The sequence below is a fragment of the Notolepis coatsorum genome (genome assembly GCF_963971535.1).
Source record: "Notolepis coatsorum genome assembly, chromosome: 8".
Classification (NCBI taxonomy): Eukaryota; Metazoa; Chordata; class Actinopteri; order Aulopiformes; family Paralepididae; genus Notolepis; species Notolepis coatsorum.
Window position 1 is genome coordinate 148,093,892 of NC_140172.1, and position 22,188 is coordinate 148,116,079.

General features: G+C 45.4%; 1 protein-coding gene across 1 annotated transcript in view; it reads right to left on the reverse strand.

Moving 5' to 3' along the window:
- Positions 1-309: 309 nt before the first annotated feature.
- The window catches only part of slc25a35 (solute carrier family 25 member 35), a 33,442-nt gene continuing 11,563 nt past the window's right edge, over positions 310-22,188 (reverse strand). Inside the window, exons 5-6 of the mRNA XM_084319807.1 lie at positions 6,061-6,195; positions 310-3,419 (exon numbers count right to left, since the gene is read on the reverse strand). Of these exons, the coding sequence (XP_084175933.1) occupies positions 3,249-3,419; positions 6,061-6,195 (306 nt within the window). The 3' untranslated portion in view covers positions 310-3,248. The remainder of the gene's footprint in view (positions 3,420-6,060; positions 6,196-22,188) is intronic.

The window sequence follows — 22,188 nt, forward strand, 5'->3', positions numbered from 1 at the left end:
CACCCAGGACACAAACCATTAGCTTTAATTAATGAATTAACTGTCCCTTTGGGGTAAGGAACACTGTCTACTGCCCAGTTTGTTATTATTTATTTATTTTTACTTTTGGGTATGGGGTAACCAATCGGGGAAGGGAATACTATATTTAAATGTGTGGGTGTGGCTACACCCACCCAAAAACAAGCTATTCAATACAAGGGAAGAAAGAGGTGCTGGAAAATAATGAATTGATTTGAATTAAAATCAGATGGAGACTAGTTTCCTACCAAATATACCAAACATGTTCCACAGACTCAAGGAAATTGTGGAAAGAGTGCAAAATATGGGACCTTTTAATCAAGTTACATATACATTCTAATACTGATCTTACAGTAAGGCAAGCTGCCGAGGATTTCACATTGGATACGTTACAGTAACTCATGTGATCAACATCGGTCTTCACAGCTACATCTGTTAGCGTGGGTTACGTGGAGTGTTTATGTCAACAGAAGTGCCAGTGCCAATAAAATGTTTTGTCCTCGCATGGTTAATTTCTCCAGTCAGTTAGTCAATGAAATAATCAGTGAATGACTACCCTTTTGGAATGTCACTTAATTGGTATTATTAAATTAATTTCGGGAGGAGGACTGCACCAATGACATGCTCATTACTCTGGCCCCTAGGTTACCTGCCGGCTAAATGTAACATTACTCAGTAATACTCAGTGTACTCACACAATGTAGTGTCCGACTCTACTCTCATAAAGGTTCACTAAAACATCCCCTGTTATTTTTAAGCATTAAAAGCAAACTATGGACCTCAATGTAACAGACACATTGTACAACAGGTACATTGGTAAGCTACATTTTACTCAAAGATCATTCCCTGGATCCCTCGCACTTCTAAAGAAAATCACACAATGTAATTGTGTCCAACCTCACATGGGGGAAAAATATAGGGTCACACAAAGAAATCCCCTTCTACTATGTGGAATCAGAACGGTCAAATGTTAATCTCTTTTACAGACTAATGTACTTTTGTACAGTAAAACTGTATTCTCTCTCTCCCCCTCTCACACAGTACCATGTGAGAGGTTATTTTCTGGGCTTATTGTTCAGAAGAAGTGAGCTGCCCTGTCTTCTTGATATCTGAACTGGTTTGACTTAATGTTTGTTTTACAAAAAGAAAAGAAAGAATTTTATGTGCATTTCGCGCAAAAAATATTTCTGTCGTTGATACGCATTTGATATAACACGCTATTAACACGCTAACTTTGACAGCCCTAGTATCGATCCCTCTTATAGTCTATTTTCCGATTCGTTCGCAAACTCATCAATAAATAACTTTTAATTGATGTGTTCCGTCTCGTCATTGGTGCAGGCCGAACTAGTGAGTAGGCGTATTAAGGCGGCAGCACGCTGAAAACTAACGCAGAAGTGGCCCGAAAGTGGAAACAAATATCTGACTCACTGAGGTGGCTCAGTTAGCTGCTAGAGGTGGCTCATTTAGCGGCTAGAGGTGGCTCAGCTAGCGGCTAGAGGTGGCTCAGCTAGCGGCTAGAGGTGGCTCAGTTAGCAGCTAGAGGTGGCTCAACTAGCGGCTAGAGGTGGCTCAGCTAGCGGCTAGAGGTGGCTCAGTTAGCTGCTAGAGGTGGCTCAACTAGCGGCTAGAGGTGGCTCAGCTAGTGGCTAGAGGTGGCTCAGTTAGCAGCTAGAGGTGGCTCAGTTAGCGGCTAGAGGTGGCTCAACTAGCGGCTAGAGGTGGCTCAGTTAGCTGCTAGAGGTGGCTCAGCTAGCGGCTAGAGGTGGCTCAGTTAGCGGCTAGAGGTGGCTCAGCTAGCGGCTAGAGGTGGCTCAGCTAGCGGCTAGAGGTGGCTCAGCTAGCGGCTAGAGGTGGCTCAGCTAGCGGCTAGAGGTGGCTCAGCTAGCGGCTAGAGGTGGCTCAGCTAGCGGCTAGAGGTGGCTCAGTTAGCGGCTAGAGGTGGCTCAGTTAGCGGCTAGAGGTGGCTCAGCTAGCGGCTAGAGGTGGCTCAGCTAGCGGCTAGAGGTGGCTCAGTTAGCGGCTAGAGGTGGCTCAGTTAACGGCTAGAGGTGGCTCAGCTAGCGGCTAGAGGTGGCTCAGCTAGCGGCTAGAGGTGGCTCAGTTAGCGGCTAGAGGTGGCTCAGTTAACGGCTAGAGGTGGCTCAGCTAGCGGCTAGAGATGGCTCAGTTAGCGGCTAGAGGCCGGCTGAAGACAAAGCAGAGTGCTGTGTCGTCTGCAAACGTCTTCGTCTTGGCATCAATTATCTTTTCTGCTTTAAGTTTGTCTGTGAGATCACTTTCAATGTGAAGCAGACTCAGAGTTGACTGTCTTTCCTGGCGCATTGTTGTTCTTAGCCAGTTTCGGATGCGCCTCATTGCTGAGAAAGACCGTTCACAAGTTGCGGTGCCGACGGGCAATGAAGGAAACGTTTTTCGTAATTTGGATCTCATCATGCTTTGAAAACAATGTACATATAGTAGCTCTAAAAGGTTTCCACGATTTGATTAACTCTGACTCTCATCATGCCCTTGTAGAGCAAGCCCTTGTTTGCCAAGATAAAGCAACATACAATAGCCTCAGGTGATCTGCCCAGGGGCAGCCCGGGCAGGGTTCGCTGTGGCTGCAAGGGTTCGCTGTGGCTGCAGGTGTGCGATATAGCTGGTGCTGCTGCTGGCAGCTTCTGAATTACTTTGTTTATATGTTGCCTTGGAAAAAGACTGTGTATCCATTTAGCTTTTTGAAATTTGACTCAAAATAGCGCGCTGGTGTTCGCTACAAAGCGATTGGCGGGCGGAAATTCGGAATGTAGATGTTTACAAAAAATTAATTATGCTTTGCCGCGGGATATGATTGGCTAAATGATTTAACCTGAGGCCTACCCATAATCACCAGATTGTCACCAGGGGGCTGCAGCGACAACACATACACAATATAGTAGCCTATATAATGCTGCGCACATATATTATATATAATTTTCTAAATTCCCAGCATTACATTTGGGTAGGCTTAGCCTACCCTAGCCTTCATTACCCACCACCTATGTTGGTTACTATGTTACTACATTTACTCACAGCAGTTACCTCATATCCATTTCCCACTGAGGTGAGGAGTTCTAGTCGGAGTGAGGAACAAACGTCTTTCCCACGAGGAGAAATATCTCCCTCGACCTCTCAGAATTAAAGTCATTAGATTAACTGTGAACTACAGGTTTTGAGGTACCCACTTTCACACACAATTCTGCATGGCGCTATCTGTGATTCTGGTAAAGTTTGCGCAGTTCATCCCAGAAGAGCAAGGACAGGATAGTGTGTGGCCCTAGACGGAAATATGAGGCTCCCAGTCCTTTGTAGAGTCCAGTCACACCCTCCTTCTTCAGTGTCTTTGAGAAGCAGTCACCAAATCCTCGATAGAGTTCACCCTGGAGGAAGAGGAGATCATGTTTTATCAGGATTTTCTTTTATCATATCAATGTTGTGGAATCTGTTTATGGAAAATAAACAATTTCGTAATCCATTGCAAATCAAAACATACTGTTGATCTGTTTATTTTCTCCAGAGTTTACAAACATTACCAATGTAATTAAAACACAAAATACAGCAAATAGTAGGGATGGGCAATACTCTGGGTTGAGTGTACTGCGTCCCTTCACCTAATGTACTGCGTCCCTACACCCCTACACTTAACACTTTGGACGCCACAGCGATATGCGTGATGTGTTGTAAAAGACCGACGCTCTAAAATATAGGAATACGTGGCGGTGTTCGCAGGGCTATAACTATATTCTATATTATAGCTATGGATACAATACTATGGCCCATTTGACATTGACTATCTATCGTTCAATATGTGTTAAAGAAATAATTTTTTTCATCCATACATTCCCGTTTTATACCGTGGTGAATATATGACTATAGTTTTAGAGTAATCCTGTCTAATCCCAGAAAACAACGCTATGCAGCAATACGTGCAATTCACTAAAAACGTTGCCATTTCTCGCCTGTACACGCTACTATTTTGAAATCACATCTATATTATCGGTATTATGTTTCATCATGAATGCATGAAAGGGTGGGGGGGGGGGGGGGGGGTCGTTTTTTGATGCTTTGATCGTCACCAACGGCACACGTTGTGGAGTAAAATACACACATATATTGTGATCGAAGTGAAATCATGGTTGGATCACAGCAGGATTGATACCATATAGGCCTTACCTTCACTAGGATGTACCCCAAAAAGAATATTCCAATTATCTGATCGCGAGTCCCAGTATTGGTGTCGATTGCCGTTATAACCGCCCCCTTGCCCGACCAATAGAAATCCGACCGGAGACCTTTGATCGACCCACAGGCCAAGATATAATGTTTCAAAGGGTGCTCGATACTGCCACCTGGGTGGATGCGGCCGGTATTGCACTTGGACATTCTCAGGATGATTCCCCATGTTAACCCAGATGTCCGTGTGCCTGTAATTAATGGAAATATCGAATAAAAGAAATAACGATGAAAACCTGACTCGGGTTTGGCGCCCAAGCGTCGGCAAGTTAACCCGACCATCATCGGGTCTGGCGTCCAAAGTGTTAATGCACTGCGTCCCTACACCTAATGTACTGCATCTCTACACCTAATGTACTGCATCTCTACACCTAATGTACTGCATCTCTACACATAATGTACTGCATCTCTACACCTAATGTACTGCATCTCTACACCTAATGTACTGCATCTCTACACCTAATGTACTGCATCTCTACACCTAATGTACTGCATCTCTACACCTAATGTACTGCATCTCTACACCTAATGTACTGCATCTCTACACCTAATGTACTGCATCTCTACACCTAATGTACTGCATCTCTACACATAATGTACTGCATCTCTACACCTAATGTACTGCATCTCTACACCTAATGTACTGCATCTCTACACCTAATGTACCATGTCTCTACACCTAATGTACTGCATCTCTACACCTAATGTACTGCATCTCTACACCTAATGTACCATGTCTCTACACCTAATGTACTGCATCTCTACACCTAATGTACTGCATCTCTACACCTAATGTACCATGTCTCTACACCTAATGTACTGCATCTCTACACCTAATATGTATATGTGAAAAGAATATGTCATACTGTGACACTGAAATGAAAACATATTTTCATCAACTAAAATATTTAGTCAACTAAAATATTTCATCAACTAAAATATACAGTACGTCACACCCCGCGCCCTGCCGTCTGCAAGTGGCTAATCTTGAGTTTCCGACCCCCCAGTAAGCTAACCATGGATAAATCCAAAAAAAGGAAAGGCTGAGGGTTTAATTCAGCATGGACAGATTAATTTGCTTCGGCGGCTAACGATGCAGGCTTACCTGTATGCCTGATATGTGGTGAGAAATTAGCAAACAACAACAAAAATTCTTTTTATTTTATAGATTTTCCACAAATAAGGGAAGGACTCAAATAGAGCTGCATAGTTCAGGGTTTTATTTCAAAGTAGGTCTACACATGGTAGTCTTTTTTCAAAGTGGACTACTTTTTATTTTATAAATGTTCCACAAATAAGGGAAAGACTCTAATATACCTGAATAGTTCAGGGTTTTATTTCAAAGTCGGTCTACAGACACCAGTGTTTTGTCTCCTCTTCTGTGTTTTATTTAAAAATAGGTCTACACAGCCGGTCTTTTTTTCTCCTCTTCATAAGAGTTTGAGGTTTTCCTTTGTTATAACAGGTAAAAACAGGAATAAAAAGTCAAACATTTTCTTTTTGTTGCTTTATAATTCCATTAATGCAACAAACTGTGTGCTATAAGTATAAAGTGGTATAATAAATCGCAAATTACTTTGGGTATGCAATTGTCAGGCGTTTTATGCTAAATGTGGGGTATGCTTGGGGACAACTATAAAATGTTTTACACCGTTATCGTCATTTTAAGGGTCAATTGGTTTTGCGGCTCCAGAGGAATTTTATTTTGTGGGAGGGGGGGAAAATGGCTCTTTTGATAGTAAAGGTCGCTGACCCCTGACCTAAACGTATATCAACCTGCTTCCTCACCTTGCCCACACTGTCCACAGGCTGGTTGTAGAGTCGCGTGCTGACCACGTCGAAGGGCGTCATGGCCAACACCACCACCACGCTGCTGATCATGCCGGCGCTCAGGGCCACCAGCCAGCTGCCCCTGGAGAACACCTACCGGCGGAGAGGACAGACAATCAGTGGTGCAGCGGTAAATTGACAGTAGGCCAAACGCTCCGCGCGCGCATGCACAGTTTTTTTTGGCACAGATTTTTTTTTTTTTTTGTCTTGAAATAGAGAAGCTGAAAAAGGTAGCAGGATGTTGCCTATATTGTCAACAGATATGGTTGAAAAACTAAAAATGTTTTAAATGTATTGATACAATTTCTTTAATTGAATCAACTTAAACTAGAAAAGTAAATACAAACTAAATTAACAAATTAAGTTAATTCAATTAAAGAAATTGTTTTACACACAAACACAAAAGCAAACTTAAAATAATCAGACAACTTGTGTTTACTTGAGGTTCTTTATTTTGAGAAGGGGAAAAAGTACACATCACTTAAATATTTTCAATGTAATTTGTTTCACAACAGTGGTTTCAAAACAGTTTCAAGTTTCTTTAATAGTTGTCATACAGAAGTACAGAATACTTTTATACAAAATGCTTTTTACTGTTACGCTCCAAAGACTGTGCTAGACAAGATAAGTGTTGTGAAGGATCAGATTAAACCGAATATATATATTTATTATATATATATATTTAAATAGTATTTGTATATCGTTTGATATCCCCTGTATATTCCTTGTACAATATGCACTGAATATCCCTTTAGTCTACTAAACAGCCCATAATAGTTTCATTCTACCATTGGACGAGAACCTGGCGCCAGCAGCCATACCCCTAGGTTCAAGTTCAATCGTGCCGCCCAACATGTCGTGGCAAGCCCGGTTCCGCGTAGGAATACGTCTGGCGAAATACGAATGGTACTATTTGTTCACAGCGCATATATATATGGCGCAAGTAAAGTAGAACCTTTTTTTAGTCCATTAGTTCTTTACCCTCCAACCGAGTAACAGACGCGAAGCCTCACCCACGACGCACGTGTGGTGCAGTAAGGCCTACTTGGCCTCAGAATAGGCATTGAGATATCGTGTGGATTAATAGTTGAATTGTCATAGTTTGGCACTATACCGTCGAGTTGGACGTATTCTATTAAGCTAATAATAGTCTATTTATGTATGGTGCATCGTTCGGTTAGAGTTATAAAGTTATCAGTACCCCCATCGTTCCTGACGTTATCTGGAGTCTTAACCAGGCTGGGCATACCACTAGTGGTGCTTGCATCCGAGGAGCTCCGGGCCAGGGCGACTGGACCTGTACATTGGATTACTCTACCCGGACGACGGCGAGCCTTCCACGGCTTGGATTATGCTTTGGGTGCTTTGATTATTCCATGGATAACGGCCAACACTGCGGAGTGTTGGAACTACCCCCCGGAGAGGACTCCAGGTGAGACGGCGCTCTACACCAGTGAGGTCGCCTCACGTCTCTCCGTTGTGGACCGGCAGCTACCGTCCACCAGAGGGTCCAGCTGTATTCGTCTGCGGACCGAGGTTCTGTGGGCACCGTGTTCAAGACTTTGAATTCTCCCAAGAAATCGTCGGCCAGATGGGATACCGCCAGCGGGACCCCCCCCTCCTACTGTCTTACAACCAGCGGGACACCCCCCCCCTTAGTGTATCCAGCTATAATCATTTAAGTACCATCGCTATAGTTTCCTAAAGAACCAGGTTGTATACTTACTCCCTGCGTAACCAGAGATTGGACATTCAATGTTGATTTACCTACGAATACTCATTTGCCATACAAGTGCATTTCAAATCATAAGTGTAAACAAGTGAACGTTGTATATACCTTTTGCTATATTAAATATTCGATTTGTACATTTGTGTGGACTTCGTTTCATCAGGTGGGAAAGTGTTCATCATATCTATATCATGTACTGGATGGCCAGAAGTTAAAGTACAAGAGGTAGTGGTTTAATAATACCATACTTAACAATACAGTCAGGGAATTGTACCCCTCAGTTACAATTGGTCCTTCGAGCCGGAGGGTAACTAGTGTAATATTAATATAGTGTTATTAATATTAAAATGGCCTATGATGAACACTCCACGAAACGGTCCTCCTAACGTAGAACGCCCGCAGCGCAGACGACAGCCACCTCAGTACTTAGAGGATTACGCTGTCAGTCAACTACCTAGCCTTCGACAAACGGTAAACGCGGTAAAAGTAGAAAGTAAAATTATGTCTGACCTTAACGACCAGGTTTCCCCGACCACAGAGGCCCTAGTAGGTTCTAATGTAACTGACCAAGCTCACGGTGGGGACCAGGAGGGAGCTGACATGCCTTTACCCCCCGCCAATACCGAAGAAGTAGTCCCCGACCAGCCCCGGGAGGAAGACAACCCTACAGAGAGAGAACTCTGCACGGAAGAAGAGGAGGAGAGCGCCGAGGAAATAGAGCTCCAGGACTCCCCAACGAGTACACCCAGGAGCGGCTCACCCAGGAGCGGCTCACCTCCACAACCGCCTTCCCCCAGCGAAGCGGAGAGGATGCTACAACAGGCGTTCCTCGTCAGCCTGACAGCCTCTACCGAACGCGATCGACTTCAGGGTGAACGCGATCGTCTCCAAGCACAGACGCTTAGCGAGCGCAAACAACTCCAAGCGCAGCAACGGAGCGAAGAAGAGCGCACACGCCTGGAGATAAGACGCCTTCAGACGGAAGAGAATATGGCAAGAGACCGGGCCGACGCCCAGCGCGCCGCTGCCGGTGCCCAAAGAGAAGCAGATCTCACCAAGCGCGAAGTCGAGCGCGACAACTTACAAGCGCAGCTAATGGAGCAGCTGATCCGCAAGGCAACACCCTCTCCCTCCGCCAGGGGTTCAAGGAACTCGTCGAGACAACAGTCAAGGGCAGCGTCTCCTAACCGAGCAAGCGACCCTGAACTTGACCAACAGACCAAGCCTATACCCCCCGCAGACCCCCTTCCCAGACCGGTCCAAGCGAGACCCAGCTACAAGGAAGGAGCGGCATACACTGCGGAGAAGCTAAATCAACGACTACAGGATCTGGAAGACCTGATAGAGGAAGAAGAGGGAGAGGAGGAGAACCAAGCCCGACGACAGCACAGTACTCCACCGGACCAGGAGGTCCAGTACAGCCCAGGCTATACCCCCGCGGCGCTGCGCTACAGACCCCCGACTCTATTCACGGGTGAGCACGACGCACGACCAGCCCCGAGGAATAGCACCTGGACCAGCGGGCCATGGTACCCTGTCGGTACCAGCCCACAGAGAGGCGCAAGAGGGGACTCGCCTAGGAGGTCTCTCCCCCAACGCTCGCCGATGTATCAGCCATCCACGGCGTCATACATTGCCACGCCGTCGTTTCCAGACTTCACCTATGAGAATCGAGCACAGTACACGGAGCTCCGGATGTGCTTAGAGACAATGATGGTGGATGTCGCTGATGAACGCCACAAATATGCAATATTACTGAAGCACCTGAAAGTACCGCGAGCGCACAATATAGCGCTAGCCTATGCCACCTCTACGACACCATACACAGCGGCCCTAGCGGCGCTGGACCAGAGATATGGACGTATATGGGATTACGTAATCCAAGAGATAAGGCATATTGATCGCCTACCCCCAGCAACAGACAATCGCTCATTAGACGACCTGTCAATCAAAGTGCAGTCCCTGTTAGGGATGCTGGGAGCGCAACGGGAAAAGGGCATGCATGAGCTATACGGCAACTCTAATGTCGAGAGGATTTTGGAGAGGCTGTCCTGCAGCAGTCGAGACCCGCCTAGGGTGGACCCTACAAGGCCCCCTCGCTAAATCTCTCAACCGAACAGCAGCCACCAGCTGCCTCCACTCCAGAACGACAGAAGAAGACACCACTCTCCTGCAGCATGTCGAGAGGCTATGGACACTAGAGACAATGCCCTTTAAGAACGAAAAGAAAGATATTCGTTCTAAAGAAGACATTTACGCCATCAACCTACTCGAGCAAGGGACAAAGAGAGTCACAGTCGGCGGAGTGATGAGATACGCAACTCCACTCCTGAGGCGAGAGGGAATGCCCACCTTTCACGCAAAGAAAGACGCCACGGAGCGCTATCTATTGAACACAGAGCGGCGCCTAGCCAAAGACCCCGCTCAAGAGAGTGTGTACCGCGCTGAGATTGAGAAGCTAATCACAGCGGGACACGTCACAAAGATTGACATTAAAGAGGCCGATCAGACGACCGAATCATGGTACGTGCCGCATCACAAGGTCCATCACAACGGCAAGGATCGCATTGTGTTTAACTGCAGCTACCAGATCGGATCCCAAAATCTGAATAAAGAGCTCTTGCCCGGCCCCACACTCGGCCCCTCCCTACTAGGCGTGCTACTGCGCTTCCACCAGGACAAGGTGGCTATCAGCGGGGATATCAAAGGGATGTTCCTGCAGGTGAGACTAGTGGAGGAGGACAAGCCCCTGCTGCGGTTCCTATGGAGAGAGAGGATCGGAGATGAGAACCCAGCCATCTACCAGTGGGAAGTACTCCCCTTCGGAACCACATGCAGCCCGTGCTGTGCTACATTTGCACTACAGAAACACGTCGCAGAGGACCCAACAGCAGATGAAGAGGTCCGACACAGTGTGAAGAACAGTTTCTACGTGGACAACTGTTTACAAAGCGTTTCGACTCAACAAGAAGCCGAGGCTCTCCTAATCAAGCTACGCGCCTCCCTGATCAAAGGCGGCTTTGATCTCAGGCAGTGGGCCAGCAGTGACCCGCACGTATTGCGCAGCCTCTCCCCCGCGGACAAGGCTGCCAGCAGCAAGACCTGGATGGCGACCATCCCAGGAGAAGCCCAAGAAATGACACTAGGACTAGTCTGGCGCTTCAAAACAGACTCGCTCCACTATAGACACAAACCCCTGACAGAGCAGGGAAGGTCGACGGCGACACCGACCACCAGACGGAGTGTGTACAGAACACTCGCCAGACAATATGACCCGTTGGGATGTATTCTACCTTACACCACCAGGGCAAAGATGATTGTACGAGCACTGTGGGACAAGGCCCAGGGCTGGGACGACCCAATACCCGCACACCTTGCCTCAACATGGAGAGAGTTGGAGACGGAACTCCGCTCACTCCCAGGCGTCAATATACGCCGCAGCTACTTCCCATCCACAGTGAGGCCAGAGACATGCAAGATTGATCTACACGTCTTCAGCGACGCCTCCGAAGTAGCCTATGGATCGGTGGCCTACTTGCGTGCCCAAGAGAAGGGAGGAAAGATACACACTGCTTTCATCCTGGCTCGCTCAAGAATAGCCCCACGAAAGCAACAATCTATCCCGCGTCTAGAGCTCTGCGCAGCCCTAGCAGGAGCGCATCTAGCCACGTTAATCCAACGTGAACTCACCATCCCGGTGCACAGAACAATCTTGTGGTCAGATTCCACGACAGTACTCACATGGATCAAGTCTGATTCATGCAGATACAAAGTCTTTGTGGGAGTCAGAGTCACCGAGATTCAAGAGTTAACAGAAGCAGCGAGCTGGCGGTATGTGGACACCAAACACAACCCAGCTGACGTCATCACCCGGGGAATGTCCCTGGATGACCTCACCCGTCGCAACATCTACAGTGACGGACCAGAATTCCTCAAGCTCCCGGAAGGAGAGTGGCCTACGCCCACCCCACGGGAAGCAAGTAACGAGGAGGCTGAGAACAAGAAACCTATGTTCTGTGGACTGAGCACAGTCGCCTCCACAGACCCCAACATAGATGACTGCATTACCCTAGAGAGTGCGCAGCAAAAGACATTCCTGTGGCACCACCCAGAGATTCAGTCCACCACTGACATGTCAGCAGCTGACTACGAAGAAGCAGAACTTCTTCTACTACAACGAGCCCAGAGAGACTCGTTCCCCGATGAGCTAGACTGTCTACAGGGAGGAAAGCCCGTCCCATCAGACAGCAGACTGCTCCACCTGGCACCCGAGAGTGACGCCCATAATCTCATCAGAGTGGGTGGTCGCCTGCGGAGAGCCCCCGATCTACCGGATGACATTAAGTACCCGATCGTCTTGAACAGCCGACACAAGGTCACAGAGCTGATCATAAAGAAATACGACGAGGATGTACACCACGCAGGAGCAGAGAGAGTCTTCGCGGAGATCAGACGTCGCTATTGGATACTTCAAGGAAGAGAAGCGGTGCGACGCTTCCAGCGAACCTGTCTAGACTGCCGAAAGTGGCGCGCGCAGCCCAGCATACCACGGATGGCTGACATACCTCCCTGTCGCCTCCGACTCGGCGACAAGCCATTCCACTCCACAGGCATGGACTGTTTTGGCCCGTTGTATATAAAGAGAGGAAGAGGAACCGAGAAGCGGTGGGGTATTGTATTCAAATGCATGACCACCAGAGCGATACATATCGAGCTCCTTCCGACCATGAGCACAGACTCATTCCTTATGGCCTTCCGAAGATTCACATCACGGAAAGGAAAACCGTCTACATTGTTGTCTGATCACGGGACAAACTTCAAAGGCGGAGAAAGAGAGCTGAGAGAGAGCTTCCAAGCTATGGGCCCAGAACTTAAGACCCACCTCGCTCCATCCCAGATTGACTTCCAGTTCAATCCCCCGAACGCACCCCACTTCGGTGGAACCTGGGAACGAGAAGTACGTTCTATAAAGACAGCCCTGTACGCCGTGCTTGGGGCCCAGACTGTGGCGGAGGAAGTCCTAATGACAGTCCTCACGGAGATCGAGGGAGTATTGAACTCAAAGCCCCTCGGTTACGTCTCCAGTGATGTAGCAGATGTCGACCCAGTCACCCCCAACACACTCTTAATGGGGCGGCTGGACCCCGCGCTACCCCAGACAATGTACAGGCCTGAAGAAGCGAACGGCCGAAGAATGTGGAGGTACAGTCAAGTACTAGCTGACAAGTTTTGGAGCAGCTTCCTACTCCACTACCTACCGTCTCTACAGACCCGCCAGAAGTGGGTAAAAGAGAGAGACAATTTGACAGAAGGAACAGTCGTCATGATTATCGACCAGTCACTACCCAGAGCTATGTGGCCGGCTGGCCGCGTAAGCAAAGTGATCACCGGTGCCGATGGCAAGGTCCGAGCAGCTGAAGTACTCGTCCAAGGGCGCACTTACACACGACCCGTGGCGAGGCTAATAGAACTGCCCCGACTTCCAGACACTATCGATGATGACCATGACCCCATGACTTTGTGAGTTGACTGACCCTTACAGCGGACCTTGAGTGGTAGACAGTGCGGTTAATCTGTCTCTGCTTAGCTAATTAGGTGGGACTAATTAGGGGGCGGCTGTTGTGAAGGATCAGATTAAACCGAATATATATATTTATTATATATATATATTTAAATAGTATTTGTATATCGTTTGATATCCCCTGTATATTCCTTGTACAATATGCACTGAATATCCCTTTAGTCTACTAAACAGCCCATAATAGTTTCATTCTACCATTGGACGAGAACCTGGCGCCAGCAGCCATACCCCTAGGTTCAAGTTCAATCGTGCCGCCCAACATGTCGTGGCAAGCCCGGTTCCGCGTAGGAATACGTCTGGCGAAATACGAATGGTACTATTTGTTCACAGCGCATATATATATGGCGCAAGTAAAGTAGAACCTTTTTTTAGTCCATTAGTTCTTTACCCTCCAACCGAGTAACAGACGCGAAGCCTCACCCACGACGCACGTGTGGTGCAGTAAGGCCTACTTGGCCTCAGAATAGGCATTGAGATATCGTGTGGATTAATAGTTGAATTGTCATAGTTTGGCACTATACCGTCGAGTTGGACGTATTCTATTAAGCTAATAATAGTCTATTTATGTATGGTGCATCGTTCGGTTAGAGTTATAAAGTTATCAGTACCCCCATCGTTCCTGACGTTATCTGGAGTCTTAACCAGGCTGGGCATACCACTAGTGGTGCTTGCATCCGAGGAGCTCCGGGCCAGGGCGACTGGACCTGTACATTGGATTACTCTACCCGGACGACGGCGAGCCTTCCACGGCTTGGATTATGCTTTGGGTGCTTTGATTATTCCATGGATAACGGCCAACACTGCGGAGTGTTGGAACTACCCCCCGGAGAGGACTCCAGGTGAGACGGCGCTCTACACCAGTGAGGTCGCCTCACGTCTCTCCGTTGTGGACCGGCAGCTACCGTCCACCAGAGGGTCCAGCTGTATTCGTCTGCGGACCGAGGTTCTGTGGGCACCGTGTTCAAGACTTTGAATTCTCCCAAGAAATCGTCGGCCAGATGGGATACCGCCAGCGGCTTCTCTAACCCCCCCCTCCTACTGTCTTACAACCAGCGGGACACCCCCCCCCTTAGTGTATCCAGCTATAATCATTTAAGTACCATCGCTATAGTTTCCTAAAGAACCAGGTTGTATACTTACTCCCTGCGTAACCAGAGATTGGACATTCAATGTTGATTTACCTACGAATACTCATTTGCCATACAAGTGCATTTCAAATCATAAGTGTAAACAAGTGAACGTTGTATATACCTTTTGCTATATTAAATATTCGATTTGTACATTTGTGTGGACTTCGTTTCATCAGGTGGGAAAGTGTTCATCATATCTATATCATGTACTGGATGGCCAGAAGTTAAAGTACAAGAGGTAGTGGTTTAATAATACCATACTTAACAATACAGTCAGGGAATTGTACCCCTCAGTTACAATAAGTATGAAATAAAATAAAGTAGCATGTAAAAAGAAGTAAAAATAGAGGTCCCAGTGTTCAGTATAGACATATGTACAATGTTCGATGCAGACTAGAAGTAACTGAGTTACCATACAATCAGTATCAATGAGACAATGGAGTGAGCAGCTACTTGCTATGCTCCGCCACGGCAGTTAAAACGGGAGAATGGAGCTATTATTAGTGCCTCGTCCTCCAGCGCTACTCCCGGTTTCACATGATGACATGAACCCGTTTGACACACGGCTTTCGCTTGGCGCGCTATACAATTCCGCCTCGGCGTAGCTTTAGTTTGCGTCTCCATGGCAGGGACACGTTCTCCAGGGCGCACAGGAAGGACCGTGAAGGGATGTGATTCCGGGGTGAACGACTGAAAGTGACCCGGTCCTTCTTAGGATCTCAAGTTACACACCTGCTCCTTTTCTTTTCTTTTCTTTTCTTTTTTTCGTATAGCGTGAGTTCATTTTTAGGAGCATAATGCAACACACACATATATATCCACATCTGTCTGTACATACTTGCATATAATCCTTTTCACAAATACTAGTACTATATACCTGTATGTCATGATGTCATGTATGTTGTGTATGTCATAAATGTCACTATGAATTGAAAATGGGGGACCCTGATGTAAACAAGACAAACGTCTTTCTCTGGTCTGCATCCCCCCCTTAACAATTGTGTGTATTGAGCCGTACTGTATTGTACCCATTCTGCAATCTGTTAAATAAAGTTTTCATTCATTCATTCATTCATTCATTCATTCATTCATTCATTCATTCATTCATTCATTCATTCATTCATTCATTCATTCATTCATTCATTCACATCCATCCCTTACCTACTCTTACTAGTTACACTGCTGGCCAGTATGACTTACTACCACAGTGTCTTTATACCTGTATCACTGTACATATTAATACTACAACTCTGTACATCTGATTAGCACTATTACTCAGTAGTACCAATTGATATATTTTATACCCAGTTGAATCACCAGTGCATTGTATATCGCTGTTGCACTTTACTGTTACATTTACACTGTGGTTGGATGCCAAATCTATTTTTGTTGTACCGTTGCTGTACAACGACAATACATTTGAATCTAATCTAATCTAAAAAAAGAAAGCAGGGTCAGGTTACTGCGTTTGTTTGTAAAGTCGAGGCGTTTGTCTCGCTGTGCAGTGAGACACGCCAGTTGAACTGCTGCCTCACTCGTCACTCGGGTCATTCTGGGAGAGGCAGTGTGCCAAGATGAATACTCTGCAGTCCATCAATACCAAAGTCACAAGTGACAAGTGGATGAGACGGGATGAGTCATAGGATGTGTCTTTGGAAAGTTGGAAAGAATTGCAAAGCGCTTTTGGATAAAAGCGTTATATAAATGCAACCATTTTACATTGGCAGTACTATGGTTAATACTGTTGTACCTCACTATAATATATATGTAGCCGCCGGGCTCGTATTGCCATCTCTGCGTTGTGTTACAGTTCGACCCCTGTTAAGGGATTGCCCCGAGTGAGTCTCGAACCCCCGTCTCCCGCGCCGCGGGCGACATCGCAGACCACTATACCAAGAGGTGAATTCACTTCTTGGTAACGTGTCTGGGTGCCTTTTAAGGGGGAGGGAGTTTAACTTGCAGTACCGCTAACGTCCACAGTCACTTCATAACAATAAGTCCATTCGTGACTGTGGATATACTCGCGGTACCTCCGTTACACACGTACAGTACTGTGGTTAATGCTGTTGTACCTCACTATAATTCATACACACGTACAGTACAGTACTGTGGTTAATACTATTGTACCTCACTATAATTCATACACACGTACAGTACTGTGGTTAATACTGTTGTACCTCACTATAATATATAACACCCACGTACAGTACTGTGGTTAATACTGTTGTACCTCACTATAATTCATACACACGTACAGTACAGTACTGTGGTTAATACTGTTGTACCTCACTATAATTCATACACACGTACAGTACTGTGGTTAATACTGTTGTACCTCACTATAATTCATACACACGTACAGTACAGTACTGTGGTTAATACTGTTGTACCTCACTATAATTCATACACACGTACAGTACTGTGGTTAATACTGTTGTACCTCACTATAATATATAACACACACGTACAGTACTGTGGTTAATACTGTTGTACCTCACTATAATATATAACACACACGTACAGTACTGTGGTTAATACTGTTGTACCTCACTATAATTCATACGCCCATTTCTTCCGTATAGCGTGGGTTTATTCTTAGGAGCCTACGCAACTAAAGCGGCAGCGCTGTGTAACTCTCTCTTGCGAGGGAGAATGAATGGTGTCGCATATCTGTTCCAGTCTGGGGCACAGCCTGCTGGTACACTGCCAGGCCTAAAGCACTGATTGATGTGTAGTTTGTATGCACTACTGACTACTACTGTGTCAGTGGAAGCCGCAGCACAGGGGGAGAGATCAACAAAGCTTGGTGTCCCTGGCCTGAATGGGATTGTCTCCCCATTTCAGAGAGTTTAGCCTGGTCTCCTGGTCTCCTGGTCTCCTTACAGTCTACTTTCCTAAGTCCTTTCACTTTTACAATCTCAGAATTCGGCCAATCTGCTCGACCTTCAGACGGGACCACATCACAAGATCACCTGAGTTAACGACGGCTCTTGGCCAATGTTCCAGTTGGTGCGGTCGCTAGGTTCAGTGCCGCTAATTATGTCGGCTACTGGGAAAATGTTTCACATTTGTTTTTTTTATCAGCTTAGAGCCATAGCCAAATTTGAAGCTAGTTTTTTTTTTTTATTATTATCTTTTAAGGACGTTGAAACAGTTATCCGTGCTTGTATTACCTCTCGGCTGGACTACTGTAATTCCTTGTAAAATGTAAACAATCTTTCAAAATGTTCTTATGTACCCCAGTTGCTATTGCATGTACTTATTTGTGTTTCATTACACGTATATGTACATACATACCAACTATTTCGCCTGTTTTATAGCAACAATACTATCACCGACATCTAAGAAGGGAGGTCCCGCCTTGAACGGCCCTTCTAAGGTTTCTCCCATCCACATTGCCTGTGGTGCTATTTTCCTATTGCTAGGTTTTTAGTACGTTTTTCCTTACCTTCGTGTCTGGGAGTGTTGCATTTATTTATTTATTAAATTTTGGATTTCATGGTGTTGTTCGTGATTTATTGTGATGTTTCTTCTTGACTTGTTTAAAGAAGACGTGTCCGGCCCATGGGGACATTAACGTGTGTTGTCGGGCCTTACAAATACATTTGATTTGATTTGATTTGTAGCTACTTGGGTCTGAGTGCATTCTACTCCGCCTCGCCTGCGAGTGGTTCAGAACGCAGCTGCTGGACTTTTAACCGGAACCGAAAAATGGTATTATTTGTTTTTATAGACCTCCGTGGATTAGCACCACAGTACATTATTGACCTGCTGACCCCTTATTCTGCTTCCAGGTCACTCGGCTCGTCCTCACAACAGCTCCTCTCAGTCCTTCACTCACGTCTCATAACCGAAGGAGACGGTCTTCCGTCTCAAATTAAGTCCTGTCCCACTATTGTTAAATCTAAAGACCCACCTTTTTTCTCTTGCTTTTAGTGCAGTTGGAGGTTGCCCTACTTTTTTTAATTTTTTTTTTATTTAAGGTTTAAACGTGCTATAAATACAAGTGACTTGACCAATTAGAGCCTAGAAGTCTCACAAACTAACATTTAATATTACCTAACATTTCTTACTCACAACAGGGAGGAGAATAAAGCCCCTTATTGAGGGATGAACCACGATGACATTTCATGATGATTTGATGAAATGTCACATTTATTTAAGTTTATTTATTTATTTAATGACTAGTCATTGTCATTTGGTAAATGATGCATTTATATATCTCTTTTATCTAAAGCGCTTTACAATTTGTCCTCCCCAGCTGTCATTGGACCGCAATGGAAATAAGCTGTAAGCTTTATTGTGTTTTATCCTTTTGATAATGGTGGGCCTTATATGTATACTTGTATATGTTTCATTATCAATAAAGATCTCTATCTATCTATCTATCTATCTATCTATCTATCTATCTATCTATGTCTTAGATCCGGCGTCTGTCTCACTTCTTGTGCTCCAGTTCTCTCTCTAAAGTCATGCTTGTGTCTCTCGGGGGTCCAGTGATTCGCCCGCGCTGACGTGCCCGTGTTTGTCTATTATCTTTCCCCACGAGGGACTTTCATACAGGGGTGGAAATAGATGCTATAGATAGATTCTGAACAGAACAGAATGCCCCACCCTCCCCGTCGAGCTCAAGTGGCCCGGGATCAGGTCTTTCTTGTTGGCTAAAAGTAACGCTGCCAGTTGGCAGAATGTTTAACCCCCGGGTGTCACTAAGGTAAGTCCCCTGTCTCCTAGTCCCTGTGCCCTACCCTGACCCCTAGTCCCCTACCCTGACCCCTAGTCCCTGTACCATACCCTGACCCCTTGAAAGACGAGCAGCCCGGCCTCTCTTCCCAAGATGAACTCCTCACAGACAACATGCACACTGTCCACGTTTAACACAGTGCGGCTCACCTTAAGAAAGGGTGGATTCAACTAAGAGGTTGGCAGTCGACTATGGCTCCTTTTGATCGATTAGTCGACTATTCGACTAATAGGGGTCAGCCCTAACTCAGACCATAGTGGGTGCAGTTGACCGGCTATGATCTTTTCTGCCAATTTCCTGGTGTACTGGTCTGACATGTTTGTAATACTGCACATTGCTTCACCAGTTATCTTACCTCCTAATTTGACCACCCTATCTAATGTATTATTATTCTGTACACTTAGTGCCCCCCCCCCCCCAGCACTGAATACAGAAAGTCAGCACACTCTGGATGCAGGTCTTATAAGTTCTGTCCACTTTGAAACTTCTACGTTTCCTCAAGAAGTACAGAAGTTGTTGAGCCTTTGCAGATCTGGCATTGGTGTTAGCGTTCCATGTGAGTTTACTGTTGATAATAGTGCCCAGGTATTTGTACTCCTGTACTATTTCAATGGGCACATTGGGTCACAGGGGGGCAGACAAAATAATAAAACATTTATTGTGTGCTGGAGAGCGGCTCAAGTTCCAGAGATGATGTGGTGAGAAACACTGACCCAACACTGCAACACTGCACGTCAAAGGAAGTCATCAGACTATATAACGCCTCACTGGGCACAGAGTAACAGTATAAATCCTTGTATATCCGCTATCAGTTCTATCTTTAATCTTTCAAAATGTTCAGTTGCTATCGCATGCACTTATCTGTGTTTCACCACACATATGAGTGCATGGCTACCAACTGTTCACCTGTTTTACTGCAACACTACTATCATCATCATCATTTGGTGGCTTCTTCGTTCCGAAGGTTGCCTATCACTCTCCAACCCATTCTGTCCCCACTTCTTCTCTCCAACTCCGTGACTCCGCTCCAATCACAGACGTCGTCTACCCAGCCTCTTCTTGGTCTTCCACTTCCTCTCTTTCCATCCACCTTCCCCATCACCACCTTCTTGAACATCTCCCCGCTGGATCCTCTCAGAACATGCCCGGACAACTCCATCTTTCTCTTTTTCAACCTCTCCAGCAGCTGTCCTCCTTGCATATCCGCTCTTCTCAGTACCTCCTCATTCTTGATCTTATCCTTCCATGTTATCTTCAGCATCTTCCTCAGCGTCCACATTTCAAAAGAGTCTATCATCCTCTTTGCCTCTTCATTCAGCGTCCATGCTTCTGCTCCGTATGAAAAGACTGACATAACATACGTTTCCAAAATCCTGGTCTTCGTTTTCCAACTTATGTTTCTTCTCAATAATTCTTTAGGGTTCCAGAATGCGCCCTTTGCAATTCCGGTTCTTCTCTTAATGTCCATGTCTCTTAAAGAAGGGAGATCCCCCCCTTGAATGGCCCTTCTAAGGTTTCTCTCCTCCACATTGCCTGTGGTGCATTTTTTCCTATTGCTAGGTTTTAGTGAGTTTTTCCTTACCTTCGCGTGGGAAGTCTGGGAGTGTTGCATTTATTTTAAAAAAAAATTGGACTTTATGGTGTTTTTGTTTTGTTCTTGACTTATTGTGATGTTTCTTCTTGACTTGTTTAAAGAAGACGTGTCCGGCCCATGGGGACATTAACGTGTGTTGTCGGGCCTTATAAATACATTTTATTTGATTTGATATCTTCCTGTACATTTTACATTTGACTGTAAATTACTGTATATTTTTTTGACTGTATATTTTAGAATGTATATACATATTTAGAATGTATATCTCTGACTGTGTACTCTTATTCTTATTCTTATGAACAAGTACTTTTGACTACCTAAATGTTTATTGTGAGCAATCTGTGGTGCTGAATTTCCCTCAGGATCAAGTACTTCTATTCTATTCTATTCTATTCTATTCTATTCTATTCTATTCTATTCTATTCTATTCTATTATACTTCTTGTCCTGTAGAAACAGTGCTTACTTTCTTATCGCCAGTCACTACTGGAGCAAAGCGCTAAAAACATACCTCTTCACCCATAGCCTTTTAATACATTTATGCTGCTAATGCATTCTGCCACTTTGCGCTCTAAAAACATACCTCTTCACCTTTGCATTTTAATACATTCTGACACTTAGAGTCATTACATCCACACTGTGATTATTGTAAATGAGAGCTATTTTATTGTTTATGCTGCTATTTTAATGCATTCTGACACTTTGCGCTCTAAAAACACATCTCTTCACCATAGCCTTTTAATACATTGACACATTACATTACGTTGCGTTTTATTACCTGCATTGCTTTACCCTTATTCTCTGCACTACTTTTATTCTGTCTATTGTACGCTCATGTTATGTCTACATTACTGCTGTGAAGCACTTTGGACTGCAATTCTTGTATGAAAGGTGCTATACAATTAAAGTGTTTTATTACTGGAGAGTCTGTCCTTCTCTACTGTGATGGTCTACGCTCCAGTCATCTCTGCTTGTGACAAGGGCTCAGATGACAAGCCATTATTCAGCCACCTTCTCTTAACGAGCTTCCTTCAGAGAGTGATCGTCGTAATGGTCTTTATTGTCACCTGCCTGTTCTGTTACAGCAGAGATTGTTGTTGAGAGCGATGCACTGCTCTGTTGTTCTATAGGGTCATTTAGAACTGAACTTTATAGAGAAACTCAAAGTGTTAAGAGCGGTGCACTGCTCTGTTGTTAAGTTAAGAGCGACGCACTGCTCTGTTGTTAAGAGCGACGCACTGCTCTGTTGTTCTATAAGGTCATTTAGAACTGAACTTTGTAAAGAAACTCAAAGTGATAAGAGCGATGC